General features: G+C 36.4%; 1 protein-coding gene across 4 annotated transcripts; it reads left to right on the forward strand.

The window, feature by feature from the left end:
- Positions 1 to 15,214: 15,214 nt before the first annotated feature.
- Positions 15,215 to 21,661, forward strand: LOC105057673 (protein IQ-DOMAIN 3). Of its 4 annotated transcripts, none has more exons than XM_019854925.3 (7): positions 15,215 to 15,354; positions 15,441 to 15,530; positions 16,597 to 16,718; positions 16,793 to 17,074; positions 18,675 to 18,905; positions 20,450 to 20,581; positions 20,723 to 21,661. In XM_019854925.3, exons 3-7 carry the CDS (start codon positions 16,644 to 16,646, stop codon positions 21,356 to 21,358), a joined length of 1,356 nt encoding a protein of 451 aa, XP_019710484.1. In that variant the 5' UTR covers positions 15,215 to 15,354; positions 15,441 to 15,530; positions 16,597 to 16,643; the 3' UTR covers positions 21,359 to 21,661. The 4 variants fall into 4 exon arrangements, with proteins under 4 accessions (XP_019710484.1, XP_073104672.1, XP_010938654.1 ...); XM_073248571.1 differs by having other exon boundaries at positions 16,624 to 16,718; XM_010940352.4 differs by having other exon boundaries at positions 15,217 to 15,530; positions 16,624 to 16,718.
- The last annotated feature ends 3,468 nt before the right edge of the window (positions 21,662 to 25,129 follow it).

A 25,129-nucleotide genomic window follows, 5' to 3' on the forward strand; every position in this document is an offset into this window, starting at 1 on the left:
GATGCCATATCAATGCTAACCTGATAACTGTTATTATAAGCAAAATCAATCAAAGGTAGATGTTCATCCCATGAACCTTTCATATCTAAAATATAGGTTCTCAGCATATCTTCTAAGATTTGAATAGTTCTTTCTAACTGGCCATTAGTTTGCAGATAAAAGGCGATACTAAAGTTCAATTTTGTTCCCAATGCTTTGTGTAAGCTCTTCCAAAATTGTGATATAAATCTGATGTCTCGATCTGATACAATGATCACTGAAATTTCATGTAGCCTTATAATTTCTTTTATATATAATTTTACTAGTCTTTTCAAAGTGAATCCAACTCTAATCGGTAGAAAATGTGCAGACTTTGTCAATCGATCTACAATCACTCAGGCTGCATCAGTAGCACTAGGAGTCTTGGGTAATCCAATTACAAAATCCATAATGATATGTTCTTACTTCCATATTGAAATATCGAGGGGTTGAAGTAGCCCTGCAGATCTCTGATATTCAACTTTAACCCATTGACACACTAAATATTGAGCTACAAATTGAGCAATCTCTCTCTTTATATTATTCCATCAGTACATTTTTTTAAAGTCTCTATACATCTTAGTACCACCCAAATGGTATGTATAACCGATCTGATGAGCTTCTTGAAGTATTTCTTGTTTAAGTACTGAATCATTAGGTATGCAAATTCTATTTTCGAACCTTAGTGAACACCAGCCTTCACTGATTTCCTTATCTTCATTAATTATGGATCACTATTCTGGGTTACTTTAATTCTTTTTATAAGTGTTAGTTAAACTCTTATGTTGGCTAATCGTACTGTTGAGTCTTATACTCGAATATCTAATTCTAGTTTTCTTATATCCTCCAATATTTGTTGTTGATTTGTGATTAAAACAGCCAAATTTTTCATGAATTTTCTGCTAAGGGTATCAACAACAACATTAGCTTTTCAAGGATGACAATGAATTGTTAAATCATAATCTTTCAACATATTTAACCATCTTTTCTATCTCATATTTAATTTTTTTTATGTGAAAATATACTTCAAACTCTCATGATCCATAAATACTTCACATTGCACACCGTATAGATGATGTCTCCTGATTTTTAGGACAAAAATCATTGTCGCTAACTCCAAATCATTTGTCGGATAATTTTATTCATACGACTTTAATTATCTTGAGGCGTAAACCATTATCTTATCATGTTGCATCAATACACAGCTAAGTCCTTTTCTAGATGCATCACTATATATCGTGAATCCTTTATTTACTATGGATATAGTAAGGATAGGGGCTGAAACTAGCCATTGCTCTCTTAAAAACTTTGTTCACAATCCTCAATCCACTTAAATTTTATCCCTTTTTGAGTAAGACGAGTCAAGGGTGCAGCTATACGAGAGAGTCCTTCCATAAATCGTCTGTAATAGCTTGCCATTCTTAAAAAATTTTGAATCTCAAAAATATTTATAGGTCTGTTTCACTATATTACAGCTTCTACTTTCATTAGATCCATAGAAATTCCATCTTTAGACACGATGCATCCTAAAAATGCTATCTTATCCAACCAAAACTCATACTTCTTTAATTTGGTATAAAACTTCTCTTTTCTTAATATTTGTAGCACACACCACAAATGTTCCTCATGTTTCATTTTACTTCTTGAATATACTAAGATATCATCAATAACACCACAACAAATTTATCAAGATAGGGTTTGAATATTCTGTTCATTAAATCCATGAAGGCTACAGGAACATCTGTTAATCCAAACAACATTACTAAAAATTCATAGTGTCCATAACGAGTTCTGAATACAGTCTTTTGTATATTCTCTGTCTTAAGTTTTAACTGATGATACCCTGAATGAAGATTAATCATAGAGAACACTTGTGCACCTTGCAACTGATCAAACAAATCATCGATTTGAGGCAAAGGGTACTTGTTTCTTATAGTAATCTTATTCAACTCCTTATAATCAATACAGTCCATCTTTCTTTTTCACAAATAAAATTGAAGCTCTCCAAGATGATACACTAAGTCTTATAAAACCCTTATTCAGCAAATCTTGCAACTGATCTTTTAATTCCTTCAACTCAATTGGGCCCATTCGATAAGGGGCTTTGAAAATTGGACCCGCAGCAGGTATCGGATCAATGGTAAATTCATTTTCTCTTTTCGATGGTAGTCTGAGTAAATCATCAATAAATACATTTGAAAATTCATTCACAATAGAAATATCCTGTAACCTCAACTCATGTTGTTCTGTATTTTTTATCAAAACCAGATAACCTCTACATTCTTTTCTTAGCATATGTCTGGCTTGCACAACTGAAATGATATGTGGAGGGGTGATTTCTGTATTTCCATCAAAACTGAATGCTAGTTCATCCAATATTTGAAAGTTTACTCTCTTTCCATAACAATCCACGGAGGCATGATAAGTAGCAAGCTAATCCATTTCTAGAATGACATCAAAATCATGCATATCTAGAACCATTAGATCTGTCGGTAACTCTCTATCTCCTATTCCAATATTACATGACTTGCACATAATTTCGGTACTCAATATATCATGTACTGGTGTCTCAACATATAATTTAATTTTTATAGATTTACATACTATATCACGTTGTTTAATAAAAATAGTGGATATAAAAGAATGTGTAGCACCAAAATTAAACAAAACATAAGCATAAATATCAGACACAGAGATAGTACCTATCACCATAGCATTGGAGGCTTGAGCATCCTATTGCGTAAGTGCATAAACTCTTCATTGAGCTCTCAACTTTTGACCTCCATCCTTTATTTGAGTGGATCTATTCTCGTTCCTCTGAGAACAATCTGCAATTTTGTGTCCTTTATATCCATAGTTAAAACAAGAACCAGTATGCCATGGACAATTTATAGAATCATGATTTCAACATCTCGAACATTTAGCAGCCTCATTCTTTCGCGACCTTTATTATTTACTGGCTTCTTTGCTGGACTCTTATTATTCTGATTTCATCCTTGAGGTTCATCAAGATTTGTTTCTTTTCTTTTGATTCCTTTCCCTCTTAGTATGAGCTTCATTAACCTCTCTTTCAATTACTAAAGCTTTATTTACTACTGCTGCATAAGTAGTCAACTCATAGGGTATGATCTATTTTTTAATTTTAGTCTTCAGCCCCATTTCAAATTTATGTACTCGATCTTGTTCAATTTCAACTAGTCTTGGAGCAAACTTGACTAACTCCATGAACTTAGCTTCATACTCTGTAGCAGACTTGTTCCTTTATTTCAACTGAATGAAGTCTTGTTCTTTCTATATTCTCACACTTTGAGAAAAATATTTTTTGAAGAATTCACCTCGAAATTGCTCTCAGATGAGTGGTACCCTATTATGTGCATATTTTTGTTCAAGTGTCTGCCACCAGTTGTATGCCTCACCTTGTAATAAATAGGTTGTGTAGTAGATCTTTTCATCATTATGACACTCCAGAATGACAAATGCCTTCTCCATCTCTATGATCCAGTTGTTAGCTTCTAGAGGTTGGGTGGTCCCTCTGAAAGCTGGAGGAGCCAGCCTCTTAAACTCCATGATATTGTTTCGCTGCACTGGATATTCTCCATATCCATGTGGTGGTGGTGGATGCTGATGTGGCTGCGCATATTGTATTTATTGCTGTTGAAGCAACTGTTGCTGTGTCTGCACCATTCCGATTAGGGTCTGCATGAACTGGGTCATGTTCGGCTCTTGCTGCACCATTGGAGTATTTCCAACAGGGTCAATGATTCTCTCATGTTGAGGGGTGCCACTAGTCTATTGGAGAGTGTCGTCACTTTATGGGTTTGATGTCCCTCCAGTAGATCTTTGAATAGTCCTCATTCATCATGGAGGTATGTTGACCTATGTCAATTTGAGATGATAACTTATCCTTAATGAAGTCATAAACTTATTTAAGGTAGGTCATGTCACAATCATCATAAACTAACGTCCCAGTATCCCTAATATCTATCCATCACTCACTCATTCTATATCAAATTTTACATGTCATTATCTATCTACTTATACTCTTATACTATATTAATTGTCACGCTCCTGATCTGAGATCATGAGTTAGGGGTCATAGCAACTGCCGCATACTCATAAGAAACTCTTTCCATAAGCATGCAAGACATCTCATTATGAAAAAAATATAAAACTCATCATGAGCTAAATAGCCCAATAAGCAATGTATTCTTTTAATTAAATAAATCAGGCAATAATGTAGCATGTATCAGTTTACTGATAATAACATAATAAACATATAAGTTCAAGTATTTATATTTTAATTCATCGCACTATCAAATATTTATATATCAATTTTTAATTCATCATAAATACAACTTATGTTCGTCATCTCAAATTTATCAAATTTCTTAAGTTCTTTTTATCAACCATGAATTATGACTATATTTTCTCTGTGATAGGATCATAACACCGCATATCTTCTTGCGGTGATCTGCGAATCATCTGACAGTAAAGTCCTTCAGAATCATTGGTCTGTTGGCAACATATCGCTGGTCTGCTGGCGACATAAGTCTTCAAGATAAATCAATTGCCAACATATTTGCTTCCATTGACTGGGTTTTTACATAGTCAGATTGTCAATTCATATTATCATCAAGTTTTATATCTTATTCAAGAGTAACCAAATAAATAATAATCATATCAATTCATTTATCATAATCATACATCATCATAATTATTTTAATAAAAATAAAATATTTTCAATATTCAAAATACCTTCATCATATGCATATCATGAGTTTAGACAATTCAAAATTTATTAATTTATCAAATTATAATTTATCAGATAAATTCAGTAAAGATAAAACACTACTTACCTCAAAAGTTAATCCAATTATAGAATCTAATTAATCATGAAAATCCTTCAATAAGCCTAATATAAAAAGATCATATTTAAATTAAAATTCTACCATAATTATTTTCAAAATAAAATTTCTAAAATTTAATATTTCCATAAGGGTCGATGAGACGATAGCATCTGAGATTTCTGATTAACTAATATAAGCTATTAAAGAAAAACCCTTCTCTATTTATTTTATTTATTTTTTTCTTTTTTTTTTTCTCTTTCTTCCTCTTTTCTTCTCTTCTCAGTTGAACAGAACAGGGGACCGTGCCCCCCTTCTTCTCCTCCCCGATTCCATGGAAGTCTCGCCTGGAACGGCGAGTGGGGGGTTCAACCCAGGGCGGCGTAGCCGTGGCTTCCTGGTCGGAGCTCGCCGGCGATGAATGGCATCGGACGGCGCCGGAACACCCATAAATGCGGACGGTAGAAATAGAGGTTCCGGAATCCGATCTTTTACTCCAAAATATCAGCAGATAAAAACCCAAAAATCTCGACTAAATTCTAAGAAGAAATCAAAGAGAGGGTTTCTCGATGGATCACCTTACTCTTGGTGGTGTTTTGGGCCACAATTTCGCCGGTGCAGTGCCTTCAATCCGAGAGCAAGGAAACGAAGAAAAATCGGGAGAAAGAGGGAGTGGAAGAGGGATTTTCCCATGATGGAAGGCCGAGGAAGGGAGGGGGTTTCCGTTTTATAGAAGAGAGTTGGAGATTTGGCTCGGATTTGATCTCCTTGTTGGGAGATGTCTTCTTCCTCCCGTTAAATCTCTGTTTCCTTTTTTTTTTTTTTTTTAATGCTTTAAGAGTTGTGCTTCAGCTATTGGGCCGTTATTTTAATTGGGCTGGATTTCAAATTGGGCTGAGATATCACAACCATGAAGGAACAAGAGGAGGAAATTGTTAAGGGAACTTCAACGGTTACTACATAGAGCACAATATTATGAAGCATTTGAGGTGTTATATCCAAATCTTGCCAATTATCAGGTCCGCAACAATGGCTTCCAAATCCTCTAAAATTTATAATTTTGAGAAGTTGAATGGTACAAATTATGATATATAGCATCGCAGAATATCATATGTGCTTATTCAAAACAAAGTGCATTTTGTTCTGAATTTTGAAAAGCCACTAGAAGCAGAATGTGGTGGTCTGCAAAAGATTTTGCAAACCGAGTTAAACAGTTGGATGAAAGCAATGATTTTGCGAGAGCATTAATTCTTAGTCATGTACAAGGTGATCTTGTTTCTTTGTTTGAGGATCATAAGACTGCTAAGGAATTATTGGATGCTTTAAAATCTAAATATCATGTTACTTCTGAAACCTATATACTACTATTTTTAGAAAAATATAATGGTACGTACATGGAAGAAGGTGCCGATATAGTTTCTCATGTGAATTATATGGCACTTTTGGCTAAAAAGTTATTTATTTTAGGGCATCCAATGACTGATAAGATGTAGATTTTTATGATCCTCAATGGCTTATACCTCCATTATAAGACACAGTGATCACATCTTTAAATTGTTCTGATCAAACATTAACTATAACAATGGATACTTTACCATCTATGTTGGCACTTGAGCAAGAAAGGAAGAACCGTAAAAAGTGATCTCATTTGATGGTGGCATGAGATAGTTCTCAGCCTTCCCAAAAGAAGCAAAAGTTTAATGGGAAAGGAAAGAACAAGAACAAAGGAAAGAAAAAGATGGATGGAAAGAAGTGCTTTGCATGTCATCAAGCCGGGCATTTCCAAAGAGATTGTCCAAATAAAGTCGCAAAGATCGAAAAAGGTATCAAGTAGCTTACTCTCACTGTATCTGAGGCAATAAGGATGGACACTGATTCCAAGATTGATGGGTTGGCTCTGGGGCTATAAGACATGTTGCAAAGGAAAAAGATGGCTTTCTTTCTTTTTATGAGATAGCACCACAAACACACCGGATCTACGTGGGAAACAACACTTATAGTGATGTATTTGGCGTGGATAGCTACAAAATTTTTAGTGACAAAGCCAAAATTATAATTAGTAATGTTTTGTATGCTCCTGGTGTTAGAAGAAATCTGATTTCTGTATCTGAGCTGACTCTAAGGGTTTTGAAACTAAATTTAAGGCTGGTGGTGTTACAATTGGGAAAAATAAGGATGTATATGTTAGGGGTGATAAGATTGATAATATGTATTGTATTGTTGTTTCTAGTAATAATAATAATAATGTGGGTTCCGATTATGTGTTTGCTTTTGCTTCTGAAGATTTTGATTCTTATGTTTGGCATCTTAGATTAGGTCATGTTAATAAAGATAAAATGCATAAGATGCATAAAAAGGGTTTGATTCCTAATATGAAAAATATTGATTTTGATTTATGTACTCCTTGCATTTATGGAAAGATGACTAGGAAACCTTTTACTAAGCATTGTCATTCATCTGAATTATTAGAAATTATGCATATAGGTGTGTAGGGTCCCTTAAGAGTGAAAACTCATAGGAGAATGGAATATTTTATTATATTTATTGATGATTATTCTAGATATGATTATGTTTATCCGATGAAGTGTTGATGCGAGAATTTGTTTGGCAGCGGGATGCTGGAGTTGATGGCAAGGTGGGCTTCCTAGAGGTGTGACTTGCATAAAAGTCCTAATCGAAGATGGCTCCGATGAGGATCCTCCGACATTCAAATCAGAACTCTCATTCAATAAAAAATAAGGAGCATAAGAGGTAGAATAAATATCGTACCTTTTTTGATGGTCCTTTTTGAGTCTTCTTTATAGCGAAGAGTTGGAGCTTCAGTTGGCAAGTGGTTGGTGTGATCTCGTAAGATCAGGATATAAATCATGGGACACGAGATTGTTGTTCGAGATTTTCAGGATGTGGCAGTTGTGGTTGCCTTATCAGTCCAACGACAGTTGTTGCTTAGTGGGTGTTATATTGTGAATAAAATTATCAATTAAAGGTTATCGAAATGAGGGTTGATCGGCGATGACTAGCAATCGGTTGACCCGTGCCATCGTCAGGATTTGTTTAATGACGTATAATTGGTCAGTCGATGAGGAATTATCAGTGATAATGTGCAGGGATCGTCAAGTAGCTGTTGACGGGCTCTCGTTTGCTCAGAAAATAAAGCACCGATCAAGTAGTCACAGAGGACTAGCTCGATGAAAGTTATAGTCGACCTCGAGCCAGTGAATACTTCAATTGACGGGCCCATTAAATGCGGACATCTTGAGTCTTGGGCCTTTTCATATAATCGGCCCATACAGAATTTCCTCCAATATGAAGCATAAATCAGAGGCATTAGAAAAATTTAAAATCTTCAAAAAGGAGGTAGAAACATAATTAGGAAGGCTTATTAAAGCCTTAAATTATAATAGAGGTGGTGAATACAACCTTAATGAGTTTAGAGATGTTTGTATAGAATATGGAATTAGACATTTGAATATTTTGTTATATACACCCCAATAGAATGGTATAATTGAATGTAGAAATAGGACACCGTTGGAAATGACTAGGTCTATGTTGTCTCACACAGACTTACCTCAACAGTTTTGAGGTAAAGCACTGTGCACAACTATGTATATTCTTAATAGAGTCACCGCCGAAAGTAGATAATTAACCCCTTATGAGTGTTGGAGTAGTCAGAGACCAGACCTTTCTCATCTTAAGATTTGGAGTTGCAAGGCTTATGTCTTGATTTCAAAATGCTCAAGAGATATATTAGGAAATCATACTTATGAATGTAAATTCATAGGCTATATTGAGAATGGCTCCGGGTATAGATTTTATCATAAAGAAAAGGCTTAATAGAAAGCCACGATGCCAAGTTTATAGAAGAGGTAAAACAAATAAATTCATTGAAGAAAATATTATTACTAGATGAAGATGAAAAATCTAGTGAAGATCCAACTCCAATGGATATAGATAAGGATGTGATACCTCCAAAATTACAAATGCCTCTAGAACAAAATGAGGAAGATGAAACTCAAATGCATCCTAGAATTAGTGGGAGGAAAAGAGCTCGAAAACCATCTTCCAAGCTTAAGGATTATTATGTCTATTCTGTGCGGGACATAATAAATGAGTCAGATGATCCATTGAATTATAAGAAGCTATAAAAGCAAAGGATTCATTTGAATGACTTAAAGCGATGGAAGAAGAAATAGACTCCATAAATAAAAATTGTGTCTAGGAACTCACTGATCTTTCACAAAGAAGAAAGGCTATAGGATGTAAATGGATTTTAAGAAAAAAAATACAAATCAGATAGTACTTTAGATAAGTATAAAGCAAGACTTGTAGCCAAAGGTTATACTCAAAAATCTAGAATTGATTTTATAGAAATATATTCGCTGTATCAAAGTTTACATCCATAAGAATTTTAATGGTTATAGTGGCAAAAATGGATCTAGAGTTGTTACAAATGGATAGCCAAAATAATTTACATGGAGCAACCTGAAGATTTTATAAAAGAGGACCAAAAAGATAAAGTCTATCGACTTAAGAGATCATTGTATGGTCTCAAACAATCATCGCACCAATAGTATCTCATTTTTTATAAAGCAATCCAAGAGATTGGTTACAAAATGAATAGATTTGACCATTGTGTATACACATGGAAAAGTGGGAGTAAAATAGCTATATTATCCTTGTATATGGATGATATACCATTGGTCAGAAATGATATGGATATAATTAATAAAACAAAGTCATATCTAAATTCAAGATTTGAGATGAAAAGTATGGGAGAAGCATTTTATGTCTTAGGAATCAAGATCACTAGAAACAGAAATGCAAGGTTATTATATCTAGATCAGTCTAGGTATCTCAAAAAAGTACTTAAAAGCTTTAAGATGGATAATTGCAAGGCATTATCCACACCTGTCAGCAAAGGGCAGCACTTAGATAAGTTAATGTGCCCCAAAGTTGACATAGAAAGATTAAAAATGAAGAATATTCTTTATGCTTAGACAGTTGGAAGTTTAATATATGCTATGACTTCAACTAGGTCAAATATTTGTTATGCAGTAGGATTGGTTAGTCAGTTCCAATCCGACCCAGGTGAGGAACATTTGCGTGCTGTCAAAAGAATATTTAGATACATTCAAGGAACTAAAATATTAAAATTATGTTTCGAGTGAGGTGACTTTGAAGTTCTAGGATATTCTGGTGCAGACTTGGCTGGAGATACTGATGATCATAAATCAATTAGCGATCATGTTTTTTTGTTTGGTAGTGTCGCAGTTTCGTGGTTAAGTAAAAAATAAACATGTGTTGCCGGTGGAGGCTGAATATATTAGGTGTAGTATGGCAATATTATACATGGTTTGGTTTCATTGCTTTATAGAAGATTTAAAGCTTGATACACCAAATAAGCCCATCAATGTATTTTGCGATAATAAGTCTACTATCTCTCTAATAAAAAATAGAATAAATAGTTTTAAAGGCAAACATATTGATGTATATTATCATTATATGTAAGATATAGTGGAGCGAGGGGAGGTAAAGGTTGATTACATCTCTTTGGAGGAGATGGTAGCTGATCCTATGACCAAAGGATTGACTCTGGATAGGTTCAGAGAGCATGAGGAGAAGATGGGCTTAATTGATTACCTAGGTGTAACCCACATGCAAAATAAATAAGTCTAGTTGAATATATTTCAGGGATGCTTGAAATAAACAACTATTAAAAGTCTAACAATAAGTCTTATGGGCGCCTAAGAAAATTTAGTTTGTACGTCACTTGATAAAAATCGATAATTGGTCAATTTAAGTGACGTATGCTATGAAACTAGAATTAATTAAAGGATACGGAATCATCACTTTAATGATTATTAGTTGTGGTGAAATATTATTATAATTGTAAATTTATTGGTGATAATTTTTTTTACAGCTATATGGGTAAAACATTGGAATAATTTTGTCCGAGTGGGAGACAAATATATATGGACAAAATTTGTTAGTCCAAGTGGGAGACGTTGGTATATAAACAAATTTTGTCCAAAATGGCAAAATGATAAATAAGTGGAAAAAAAAAAAATGAAATCCACATTCTCCATAAAGTTGATGGCAATTTGGTAAATAAATTGAAATCCAAGCCAAGCCATTGGGCCATATTATTCACCGATTATGTGCAAATGGAGAAGTGGGAATTCATAAGAAAGGGACACGTGGCAATACATTTGAAACAAATAAAAGGGTGCGCGGCTTTCCTCCGCGGAAGAGAAAACACATCACAGGCTACGAGGAAACGTTTGGTAGCATATAATTTTGGTAGAATTATATATAATTTTAAAATAAATTATCAAATTATATTATTTATTTATTTAAAAAATAATTTAATTATTTAAAAGAAGATGGTTATGTGATTATACGTAATTTTATAATCCTGCAATCTTACAATAAAATAACTTCAAAATTAAAATTTTTCTATTAAAATAAATTAAAATATATATTAAATAAATTATTGATAGTTTTAGTTGATGAAAATAAAAAAAAATATAATGGATGACTCCGACTGATGATGTCATCAAAAATGGTTGGATCTTGAAATTAAATTATTTTTGTAGAAAATAGATAATAATTAATAAATAAAAATAAAGATATTTTGAAAAAAATTAATTTATATTTCATGTAATTTAAATTATATGTTAAACATTGTGATGTAGAATTTTTTGTTGTTTTACAACAACAATATTGTATGTATCAAATACTGCAATATAAATTTTTTTATTATTTTATCAGATAATTATATTTTTTTTATAATTTTATTATCATAATAATATTCTTTATGTAATGCATCAAATGCCCTCGTAGAGTTACCCAACAGTTACAGTTCGGGAATATATGTGTTACCCAACAATTATAATTCGGAAAAAGTTATACCTCTTATACTTTGTCTCACGAAGCAACTTTCTAAAGGGATGCGTCCCTTCCCCCTTGCACCCGTACGTGTTCCAGGTTCTCTAATCATTTTTCCCCACTTCATTTTCCGTACAGCAAAAGCCACAATTGGAAGAGTTCTCAGAGAAACCTTCAATAAGTGGCAAAGTATAGAAAGTGATCCCCAAGTAAAATCGTATGGATACTCGGGTGATACCCAGCCTAACGGCACTACATCCCCAAGCACACAAATATAATAAAATATTTTTCTAGATCCAATAATAATCTGCTACATTATTAGCTTTTCTGTAAATATATGGCCCTTCAGAAAAAAATATTGTACATACCATCCGCCTTTGGTCTTAATGTACGTACATCTCTCCCTCTTCTCCATCCGTGTATCTCCTCCTCTTTCATTTTCCATCGGTATCAAGTATAATGCGACCAAAATTACTAGACATAAAAAATACTTGATTTTTTGACTTTATTAAAAGGTACAATCCTTTTTTGAACTACCTTTCTAGAAGTAGGAAAGCACCTGGCCACTATGAGCCTGGTAGCTTTTTGAGTTGCAATCAGAACAACAAGGCATGGTCTGGATAAGCACAAAACAATTGGGGTGTATGTTCTGTCACAAACCTCTTTGACAGGTCAAAATTAGTAGATGAGTCCAACCTAAGCATGGCCCAAACCAACTGATGGATATGGTGCCTGGTCTAAAGAATCTACCTCAATTATGTAAAGGCAGTGAATGGCCTTGCTGGGATCCAGTCCATGTGCACCAGCCTTTGGAGTCTACTCCAAAAATCTTTAGTGAGCATAATTGAAAGTGACATGTCAATATCTCTCCATCTCTTTTTCCAAAATGTATCAACTCTCCTTTGTGGAATCGACAACTAACTATGAAGCACTAATTAATTCTTAAAAATCTTGGATAACATGGATAAACATTGTTATATGCATTGGCCGCAGACACTAAAGATTACTAGCCTTTGATCCACCACACAACATTCAGTAATTCCTTTTCGAGCAAATAATTTCATCTACGAGCTTTCATTTTGTTATTAAATCTCTCTCTCTCTCTCTCTCTCTCACACACACACACATCATCAACTGCCTTTGTTATTTAAGATTAATGGTTAGAGTAAAGGATAATTAAGTTAGTGGTACAAGAACTTTAATGTTTACTTCAAAAACTTTAATGTTTACTTTATGTTCCAAAGAGTTTGCATCCTCTATCACTTGGATCTCTATCACCGAGGGATGCAACTTTGTCAGATATGGATTTATGCATTATAAATGGCAGTTATTGGTGACAATTGGATATCCATGTGTTACATCAAAGAAAAAGAGGACATCCATGTGCTTTAGGTAGATCTATCAAAAAGTAACTTTACCCTTGTGTTATCCCTGTACATTTTTGCAGGCAGATATCTCCTTTGGCTACCACCATGTGTTAGATTGGTGCTGTCCACATAAGAAGCTTTGGTTGTGCTTTGCTTGCCATACTAGCTATGGTGGTTATTGGAGATTGGCCGCGAGGAGCGATAATTATCCAAATGGCCAAACATCGATTTATGCTCGAGTCTTAGATAAGGATGGTGGATCGGTTTGAGCATGGCAAGGTTGTTAGGAAAACACTTGCAGTTGTTAACTTAAAGTAAAGGAGGGAAAATAATGCAAATTAATTGTATAGTAGAATATCGTTAATCTCTATATGTCATGTTAATATAACCAACTTGTAATATTAAAAGAGTTGTTATCATACTCAAAATTCTTACAGAGAGAGTTGTTATCATACTCGATGTCTGTTATACTTAGGCTAACATGTCATATGTCTATATTTTACTTGCCAATATCATTATCATGTCATAGTTTCTTGGTTGAAAGTTTTTATGTTTTCACATGAGCTCCATGTCTTTGGGACCATCAAATTAAGCATGTGTTCTTGGGTTTCCCAAGGTGAAAATAACAAAGAGTGGAACTTAAAGGGACAGGCTCTGATGTTCTTCTATGGTGGAATAAATGTTGACAAGTGGTGCAGTGGAATTATGGAGGGAATATGAGTAGTGGTTGGAGATTTGGGAATGTGGGCATGAGAGCAGAATGGAATAAAGTGAGTTTAAATGTGGAGTCATGGCTGTAAACACCTCAGAGACAGTTTGGGGGAGGCCCCACTGAGTTACACAAGTTGCTACATTTCTTTTCTTCCAAAACACATTCTTGCAATTTTATTTGAAGTTGAGCGTTATTGTGTACATGTCTTTTTTTTTTTTTGGGGGTAAAATTGGACTTATTAAACCAATCTAGTGAAAATTCATCTGACTGAATCAAAAATAAAATTTGTAAAAAATCTGAAAAAAATTTTGATGCAGCAGGCCAGAAAGTTGTGTCCATGTATATTTTTTGAAGACCTTCCTTTGAAGCACTAGTCCCTGTGTGGGTGAAAATTACTGGGGCTTTGTGAATCATAGCAATGCCCACCTAATATGGGTTTGCTTGCCTCACTTTAGGTACAACTGCATGTGGATTTAGCTCGTTTTTTAAGTTAGGGTACAAAAAGGCAGGGATTGATTGCATCAGCCAGATCCTATCTGATTTGATTAAGTGTAAATGATGGAAAAAAATGCCCTTAGATAATTTTGGTTGTAATTTTCTTGGGTCTACATTAGCTTAGGTTTTTAGGTCACCTTAGTCCCCTTAATTACCCTCGAAATGGGGCTTTTAGGCCCTTAATTGGTTTTTTGATCTTCTCTACTGTTGAGCTAAGAGTGATTCATGTTTCTAATTTCTATCGGACCAAGCAGGGCAATATTTATTTTTCATGGAAAATTGAAACCACAACATTAAATGGATCTAACTTTCCAATGATCCATGATTCATCATACATGTATCATTTTGCTTTAAATCAATTTCAAATTTGACAAATTGAACCCCTTGGAACTAAATTTTCTCACTAATGTAAGGAAGAACCCTTCTTCATCGTTGTCGTAGATCAATGATCTCTCTCTCTCTCTCTCTGAAGAAGACAGGTAAGATCCATTAAAATTCAGTGACATCAAAAACTGTAGGCAAGACTCATTGAAATTTATTGCAAAATTCTAGTACCCAACCTCCAGTAACTTTACTAGCTAAACATTAACCACAAAACTTTACTGACTAAATGATAGGTACCCTCAAAAAAGGTCAATAAACTCTTCAATTAATTCCTTCTGCATATGTTTTAAAGAGACTCCATCCTCAGATCGACGCATAGACTGGAGACAACCTTTCTATAAAACAAGAGATCATACAAGAATCTCCCCCTTAACTCACAGTTAGCATTAGCAAATATGAAGAGGGGTGCATGGGTAATTTTCCAGTTGAATCATTGTCCTCCTCTGCCTTCTGAACAGCTGTTATGTGAAAGCAACTTGGTTTGTTGTTGAGGATAAAAAGTTGTGTGAGATACCTGTCATTTGAATAGTTGCACCATGGCCACAACATGCATCTCAAAGCAAGCATTCTGGCCTTTTTCCAGGCAGTCCTTTCCCCACCCTCTCCACTTTGTGAAGTGAACTAACCGGAAGAAAAGTTAGAGGAGGTCAGCCAATAGCTTTTTCTCTTCCTTCAATGATCAAGTTCTGGAGTTGAGCTCTAAAATGGCACTGTGGATTGCTATAAGATCAGGTTCTTTCTGCACTATGTGAGTTGAGATCCTTCAAAGATGTTCCTTGAGAAGTTGAGGGCCTTAAACCATTTCTGCTTCATCATGAAAGGGTATGCAATAATCCTTTGTTTCTTAGATATCAATTCACAGTATCATCATATCATTTTTTTGCAAATTGCACGTAGATTTTTGTATTAGGATATATTTTAAAATAATTTCGATTTAGGAGAACTTTAGCGGATATTTTATTGGTTTTTGGTTCATGCAGACGCCTCTGTCTTTAGTTTTGATGATAAGGACGTTTGATCTCCTCAGATTACCTGTTCCTGGACATGATGAATTCCCTTTTTTTTTTTTTTTTTAAAGGCGACTAGATAACTGTGAAAACATTTGTTTTATGTTGTGTCGGTTTTATAATCACTGTTTCTTTTTCCCTTTTTTTTTTCTTTTCAGTTTGGTTGGGTGAGAAGTTAATTGTGTGGGCTGGCTTAGATTTCATTATTATTTGGATTTGATGCAAATTTGATTAGGTATCTGTCTTGGCATATGATTGTTCGCAAACTGTTTACGTTTCTAGTCATCATGGTTCTTCTAGGAGATGTATTGAAATTTTTTGGGTTTTGGTTAATAAAACTACAATGCATCAAATTTCTCCTCTGTGGGCTTGATGGCAAAACAAACTAGATTTCCTAGTTGCTTGTGCCCATGAATTATGTTGGATATTGTGTACTGAATCACATATGGAAAGTGGACAAGAGATACCTTTGTAAATATCTCATTGCGGTATCCAAAGAAAGGCATGTAATCTATGGATAAAGACCATCATGTCCGAGACCTCTTTCCTGCAGCAAGATTTGATAATGTCAAACCGAACATATGAATGCATCTCATGTGGCTCCTAAATTGTAAAGTTTGGATTTATCTCAGCAAGATCAAAACTTCCATTTTGTTATTGGATTCCATATCATGTCCTTACGTCCTGCTCAAATGGAAGTCACAGAAGGTATGTGGTTTTCTATCATCCTTGCTGGGTACCATATGAAGTTCTAATAATATATGCGTCATCATGATGTTATGAGGCATCTTCTTGTTGCTACTCTTAATTACTTTTCAAAACTTGTCAAGATATATATATTTGTAATTTTATTATAATAAGTTACTTGTAATGGAAACAAGGTGGTATACATGTTCGAAATTTCCCAGTACCTTGCAATGATTATCCAATGGCAAAATGGAAGAGTTGGTTTGATCGTGTGAAGAAGCTCCTCAGCTTTGAGACCAAATCAAAACCAGAGAGGGTAAGAATTTATACATCATTATGTGTCTTTACAACACTTTGATTGGATTGAGTGTATGCTTGTCTTTGTTTCAGAGGGGGAGGAGAAGAAGATTGCTTTTTGGAAGGCTCAAATCCAGATGCCCACCTGTTCTTCCAGCTTCATCATCACTGAAGGCAACATCACTCAGAGAAGTAGAAGAAGAGCAGAGCAAGCATGCATTGGCTGTTGCTGTTGCAACTGCAGCAGCTGCTGAGGCTGCTGCTGCTGCTGCTCAGGCAGCTGCCGAGGTTGTCCGACTCACAGGAACTCCATCTTATCATAGAAGTCGACAAATTGCAGCCATCAAAATTCAGACCGCCTTCCGTGGATATCTCGTAAGCCATGTGTTACTACTCATTTGTTGAGCAAATTTCATCAGTGTTCATAAGATAGCAGATGTTTTATGGAGTGCCATTTTGCTCCATTACAATGACAATGATGTCACCTATGGTGCAATCTGCTCAATGCCTGCTGATACATGCATACAATGGAAATTTTTATAAGCTTGCCGGTTTTGTTATGGTTTTCTTAGACTAATGTGCTATGCAGGACTAAAGTCTGGAATTTTAATAGAGTGTACAGATAATTTGATATGTTATATGTAATTTTGCAGCACCAGGGGCATATATCACAAGGATTCTCTCTCTTTTTCTTATGGTTTTAAAGTTTCCCATGCTCCCTTTACCCCATGATACATTTTTATCTTGTAATATCAACCTGTTTTTTTACCAAATCTTTTTTTTTTTTTAGTTTTTTGCTGAAGAATATATCATAAATATTCATTTGTTTTATGAGCTGTAATTTCTATCATACCATTATGCAAACTATGTTTTAGTCCTACAGTCCTATATCAATCACATAATTCATCTTTCAAGCATGTCTTTGGGGCTCTTTTGGTTGCGATTGGCAGGATGCTGAGTTAGCATTACTCAATTTCACCCAACCCTTCGCCCCTAGAATTGACTTGTCCCCCAAATCTTGTGAAAGTTTATTCCTCTCTTCCTTACTTTTGGCTATTTCATTGCACTTTCAGTTTTTCTATTGGTTTTTTCATCCTTTCTCCTGCCACCTTTTTGGAGGAATGATGAAACATAGGAATAGATTCCTCCCAGTCCTCGTTCTGCAACAAAAACATCGAATATTGTATTTTTATTGCATTAAAATTTGTCCATGGTTTATCTATTCTAGAGAATATTGTACTTTTATTATCTCCGCATCAGTATTTATCAGACAATTTCAGTTTTAATCTCACAAGATACATCTAGGAGAGTCATTGATAGTGGTACATACTTGTATCTCAGCCTTGTTGAAACCCACGATCGAAAGTCTAGAAAAATTTGCTTTTCTCCTCATCTTCCCTTATGCTTTGTGAGATAAGCTGAAGAAATATCTAAAAATATATAATAAAAATAACAAGAATGCAATGAGAAAAGCTAAAGATCCTTTGTTTTAACAAACTATCCTTGTTTTACTATTGACAACTGAGAAATTAACAATACTCAAGATATTTGAAAAGATATCGCTTTATTCCTTTCCAAGAAATCTAAAAGCTATCTACACCTTGGTATAATATTTTCATAAGAGCGACATTCCCTTATCATGCATAAACATAAAATTCCTCAGTTATGTAGCTTCAAATTTTGAAGGTTTCCTTGCGTAGCTGCTCTATTTTATGGTTTCTCCTTGCCCTGCAGACCATCATTATATTTCCATACACTCTTAACTCATAAGTTTTTCATGCAGAACTTGCATGTATCCACATGATATACCAAATTTTCTCAAATTATGCTTGTTTTTCCTCATAAACATCTTAAATGATGATGGGGAATTGAATTCAGCTTACTGTTTAAAGAAAGGCTTCATTATTTACTGAATCATCAAGAGTTCATGACAGGCATTACATTTGCTTGTAATTTAGTAACAAATTCCTTTTAGGCAAGGAGAGCTTTAAGAGCACTGAAGGGCCTGGTTAGGCTTCAAGCTCTGGTCCGTGGTCAAGCAGTGAGGCGTAAGACAGCCATTACTCTCAGAGGTTTGCAGTCTCTTATGAGGATTCAGTTACTGACCTGTGCTAGTAGAGTGAGGATCACCGAGGATCATCAGGCTTGTGATGGCAAAGACCTTGTCCATAGGAAACCAAAGGATACTGAAGATATAAAAACAATGGTAAGTTACTAATGAGTCTTATTGCTTACTGAATTTGGCACCTCATCCCCTATTGCTTCATATTCAAAAATATCTGTTTATTCATTCAAAGCATAAAATATTGTGATCAACATGTCATAGAACATTATAGATAGAAAGCTAGAAGTGATTAAATTTCACGCCTTCACAAGATGCTAGAATTGATTTCCATAAAAAATGGCAAGGTGACTAGTTTTTGGCCAAGGGCTGTACTCCTTCTTCTTCTTCTTCTTCTTTTTCAGTTGAAATTCACTAGCAGCTCCAAGACAATCAGGGAAATACACTTGACAACTACAATCTACTATGTTGAAATTTAAATAGAGTATGACTTAATCTCTCCTGATCTACTATTTGTGTTTGCTTTCTTCCTCCTTGGTTGGATAGTTGATCAAAGCATCATTCTTGTGAGAATGTGATTGTGAATTTGTATATCAGGGTTAAAGGAGTCCAGATGTCACAGAGTAAGTTTGTAGGCATTCCTTGACCGGTTGCCCAGGTGTTTTGGAGCTCTGGTCGGTATCTCTAATCATGTGGACTACAGAGGTTAATTCCTGATGCTAACCTATGGGCCGCTCAGAATTATACCCTTTAAGAACATATTTTAATTGCAGAAAGACAACTTTGTTGCCGCTATCCAGCTAAGACTGAAAATATTTGTGAATGCCATTGCTTAGGAATCCTCCAATTCTCTGTTCAATACCTTATCGACTGAGCCACCTTTGTTATGACATTCCTGTCTAACCAGTTTCCAGGTTGTAGGACTTAGATAAGCGAGCAGTGGTTGGAGCTAAGCGTCGCTTTGATGCTATACATGTCTTTGGTAAGGAGTAGATTTTTACAAAGTATAATTAAGTATTGCTTAGCATTTTAGTGTAACTATCAGCACTTTATGATTCAATATGATTCCAGCACATGTCATTAGGAATCAGTATTTTTGGGAGCTAAACTTTCATTTATTTATTTATTTTGTTATTTAAACTAATTGCTTTCCAGAATATGTTATATATCCTGATGCTCAACATTTAAGATGATATAGTGATATTTATCCAATAAGGTTCAAATTATATAATGTGTTCTTAAAAATGAGATTGTGATCTAATGATTGTAATGTAGCATTCATTATGGTAAAGCAACCATTAACTGAGTGGTATATTTTTTAGTGCCAATTCATGCCAAGTATCAATGCTATGTGACACAGTATGCTAATCATGCTAATAAGATCGATGTGGACTTGATCAACATGGAGATACTGGCATTTGTTGGTATCTGTAATCAATGACTTTCCAATGAAGAAGTTGCAGCTTTGAAGGAGCAAGACTTTTCTGATCACACCTTCATGTAGTTAGGTCCAAAGAAGGCTTACTGTTGAAGAACTCAAGTTACTGGTTTCAATTTCCGCTGTTAAGTAGTGTCCCATTTCAAACATCATCACCCCTTTAAATTTGTCTCTTCTTGTTAAGCTTTGACCGAACCAATACAAGTTACTATTATAGAGTTTACAGATTCATTTCTTATTGCTTGGACAGCTTCAAGAAAGCAATGAGAGAAGGTGGGAAGGAAGCATCTTATCAAAGGAAGAGGTTGATGCCATGCAGAAAAGCAGGCGAGAGGCTGCGCTAAAGCGAGAGAGAGCAGTAGAATATGCATCAGGCCATCAGGTAAGCCTTCTGGTGATCCCATCACTCCTTTTCTACTACTAGTCCTAGAAGAGGTGTTTCAATGAGTCCTTTTCACAGTTTAATTAGTAGTCATCCATGTCTTGTTTGGCACCATTCTTCTGATCTTTTTTCTTTCATCAGGAGAGGCTAAATGCAAGAAGGCCAACAACTCCATCATCTAAAGAACTAGACTTTGGAGATCTGAACCATAGATGGAGCTGGCTAGAGCAATGGGTTGGCTCACAGTCATTGGAAAAGGACATTCCTGAGGTTGATCCAAGTCCAGATGAAAAACTCGATCATCAGGAGCTTGGCATTCTAGATTCACCAATCTGTTTAGATTCTGACAACAAAGATAAGGCAGAAGAAACACAGCTCAGATACTTAGCCAGGAGATCATTTAGCAGGTCGGGACGAGCTTCTACGAGAAACGATGATTCCTTCTCGATCTCCCCTTCATTTCCAAACTACATGGCATCAACAGCATCAGCTAAGGCAAGGTTTAGATCATTGAGCACACCGAAACAGAGGATAGGAATGACTGACATTTGTTTTGATCTGTGTTCCCCCCATAGGAATAGAACACTCTCACCTTTCCCTTCCATCATCAGTGATGCAAGCCTCAGCAAGACCAGCAGACCTTCAGTGTTTAATCAGAGATCACCACGCTTGAAAGGTCATACAGTTCCTGTCAAAATTCAGAAGTCCTCTAAATACCTTAGCTTCGACTCTGGATGCTCATTGCTGAATTGGGATCGACGTGATGCCTTTAGGTGAAACTTCATGTGAGAGTGCCGCAAATAACAAGTTTTCAGTTTGTTTTCTTTGGTACATTTTATTATCGTTGTGGATCAGAATTCTCTCCTGAAAGTTTCTTGAAAGTTTTGCATGGGTGTGGTTTGGGATTGCAGCTACATAGACTGCAACTAAGGTTTGCATCTAATGCACAAAGCAGTGGATAATGTGGACAAAGTGAACTGGAATAAGAAAGCCTTGAATTCGAATTGTTTAACTATGTTACTGGATACTCATTCCTTTACCCTTCTGTGAAAAACAAAATTGTTTTGTTTTCAGCCAAAATCACCAATTGGGTGTATGGTTTTGGAAGGTATTTTACCTTATCTATTCCCTGTACAAACAAGCATGCTATTGAATATCTAGTATTGGGGTATCAACGATCTTTCTGACCTTGGTTAAATCCCGAGAAGAGTTCTCCTGACAAGTATTCCTCGACTATAAAGGTTTCATGGAATTATACCAACAACTTGAGCGCATGAAGACGTGTTATACAACTTAATTTAGTTAGCAAGAAAAAGGCGCCAAAATTTGTTATCCAACTGGCATTCTATTAGGAGTCTTTTCTTAGTTTGTACGGCTCAACTAGTATTCTAAATCATTCTTTTGAATTTTAGATTATTTTTTCGTCTATATATAAGAACCTTTTTATCAGCTCTCGATCAAGAAAATGAGAAGATAATTTTTACTTTAATTTTAGACGTGTTATATAACTTAATTTAGCTAGCAAGAAAAAGGCGCCAAAATTTGTTATCTAGCTGGCATTCTATTAGGAGTCTTTTCTTAGTTTGTACGGCTCAACTAGTATTCTAAATCATTCTTTTGAATTTTAGATTATTTTTTCGTCTGTATATAAGAATCTTTTTATCAGCTTTCGATCAAGAAAATGAGAAGATAATTTTTTTTTTAATTTTAGCTTTCTCTGTTTGCCCTATTTGCATGGTTTAAAGATGCCTTATGCAATCAATTAGGAGGAATACCTCTAACAAAACATCGGAAGGTCATGGATACAGTTATGATTCACGAAGGGCATATTAACTATCTTAAATTAACCATCCATAACTATGTGATTGTGGATATATTAACTACCCACCAGCACCTCTACTAATTCTGTAACTCCACATCTTAAGGAAAGGATTTTCTAAAAAGATAATACTATATCCTTTCATTAGTTCCTTCTTTTAATTGTGCTCAATTCTCCAATTAACTTAAACATTGGAGGGTTCTTACTGAACACTATCCAGCAAGTGGACATTTCTATAAATGCAGCAGCTGCTGAGATAAGGTGTGATCTTCCCAACCTCTAATGCCATCTTGTTGCTGCTAAATCCTCTAGATGTTGGAGGTAGTTGGCTCAACCTCTCTGGCATTGAACCGACTTCTTCCAACCTCTGAAGGATTTAGCGGCAATATGTAGGATCTTCAAAATAGAGATTCTCCATCTACTGAAGTAAAAACTGAACGATGTTGGTGCAATGCATGACTCTCTTGATAGTAGCAACAAGGGATGACAACCTAGCTGGTCAGGTGATAACACTAGTAATAAGGAATATTAGTTTTGTTGGGGTAGATCCTCATCGCTTAGCCGACCTCACGAAGTCATCTAGAGGCGGACCTCACGAGGAGGCCGACATCATCCCAAGAAGGCCAATCTCACAAAGTCATCTGGAGGCCGAGACCGACTTCATCAGGAGGTTGAGGCCGACTTCATTGGGAGGCCGAGGCTGACTTCATCATCCTCGTCGCTTAGCTGACCTCACGAAGTCATCTGAAGGCCAACCTCACGAAGTTATCCGGAGGCTGACCTCATGAGGAGATCGACTTCATCAGGAGGCTGAGGCCGACCTCATCAGAAGTCATCCGGAAGCCGACTTCATCGAGAGGCCAAGGCCGACTTCATCATTCTCATCGCTTAGCCAACCTCACGAAGTCATCTGGAGGCTGATCTCATGAAGTCATCTGAAGATTGACTTCATGAGGAAGTCGACATCATCACAAGGAGGCGAACTTCATGACGTCATCTGAAGGCCGAGGCCAACTTCATTAAGAGGCCGAGGTCGACCTCATCAGAAGTCATCTGAAGGTCAACTTCATTAGGAGACCAAGGCCGACTTCATCAGAAGTCATCAGAAGGCCGACTTCTTTCTCGGTGCCTTATCAAGTACCCAAACTGATGACAGGGTCACACCACTCAATCGGCTTCTTCAATCGACTTCCTGACACGGACGTCAGCCGAACGATTGAATGACAGATGTGGCCGTCACGCCATCTTGACAGGCTATATCAGGTCACGTTGCTCAAACATCATATTCTGATCGACTGACTGTGCACCATGATGGGATATTACGAGGCCATTAATTATGCTACATGTGTGATAAGGCCCACCGCCATAGCCACCTATGCGTCGAACAGAAAGCATGCCCACTGTTAGAGCCAGACGCCCACACGGCATCACTATATTGAGTCACCTTACTGACTTGAGCATCGGAGGTTCCTCACTGGAGCCATCTCTGGTGGGACTTCCTTTGAAGGTCTCTCTCTTCTGATGTTGAGTAGAGATTAGCATTGCCCTTCTCTGATCAACCCCTCGCTCTCGCCTTCAGCCTTGACTGTGTGCACCTTCTTCGGCGATGGCATACCATCTTCTGGCATCCTGCCAGTCCGCATCTAGGCACAGCACTTAGTTGGCTCCAAGCTGACTACCCTAACCGAAGAAAGGTCGTAATAGTTTGATGTGCCAGGTAGGGGGGCAATCGAGCAGAAAAAAAATTTTCTCTCTCAAGAACCTCATGGCCAAGATGAGAGCATGAAATACCTCCACAAGCTCTACTCAATGCTCATCATGGCATGGTGCACCTCTGGTGACTCACGGAGAGCCGAGGACTTCATAACCATCAATAACAGCAGACCACCAGCAGTTCACTGCTCTCATGCAGTAGGTGAAAAATCTGACAGAGGTGTTTATGGTCTTCGGCAGCAGTAGCACCAACCAAAGGAGATTGCACCGTATAATGTGCCTTCCTGGCATGATCGTCAAATCTAATTTTCGATCTGCCATTTGACTCAATGCTTCCATCGGACAAGTTCTCGACCCACTCGATGGTCACTACATCCTGACTCCCAGTGTGCTCCACATACCAGCTTCGGTGATTGCCAATCTCTTTCTCCTCGATGAGCTCCATGAGAAGGCCGACCTCACGAGGTGGCTAACGTGGACTTCATTTGGAGGCAAACCTCATCAGGTCATCCGAAGGCCAACTTCATCCGGAGGCCGACCTCATCAGGTCATCCGAAGGCCGACTTCATCCGAAGGTCAACCTCATCAGGTCATCCGAAGGCCGACTTCCTCCGAAGTCAAAAAAAAATTCAAGAAAAAACTCTAACAAGACTGGCAAATCTGAGGAGGAAATCCAAGAAAGTCTGCCTCACCTGGAGACCTCTACAAAATGGCTAAGCACCAAGACTCTGGGAGGTAGATGATTCAAAAAATCTATAAGATAATTATTTCCTCGTCAGCTAGTATCTGACAAAGCATTAGTCGACTGACATCCGATTGATGAAGTCGGGGTCGGTCCGTCAACCATGAGTGCACCCCCAAAGGAGTCGTAGCACCAGATTGAACATGGATGGATCCGTCGACCATAAGAGCGCCTGCTAAGGCTTAAGGGCCGTAGTGCCAGGTTACACATGAGGCTTAGGTGAAACAAAGCCATGAGACATATGCGGTCTGCACCTACGTTGGTGGCTACGGCC

The sequence above is a fragment of the Elaeis guineensis genome, chromosome 14 (assembly GCF_000442705.2).
Source record: "Elaeis guineensis isolate ETL-2024a chromosome 14, EG11, whole genome shotgun sequence".
NCBI lineage: Eukaryota > Viridiplantae > Streptophyta > Magnoliopsida > Arecales > Arecaceae > Elaeis > Elaeis guineensis.

Coding starts and splice junctions, on each gene's coding strand:
- LOC105057673 (XM_019854925.3), top strand. CDS start 16,644: ATGGCAAAATGGAAGAGTTGGTTTGATCGTGTGAAGAAGCTCCTCAGC. Junction 17,075..18,674: donor CCGCCTTCCGTGGATATCTC/GTAAGCCATGTG, acceptor AATTCCTTTTAG/GCAAGGAGAGCTTTAAGAGC. Junction 18,906..20,449: donor CTGAAGATATAAAAACAATG/GTAAGTTACTAA, acceptor TTGCTTGGACAG/CTTCAAGAAAGCAATGAGAG.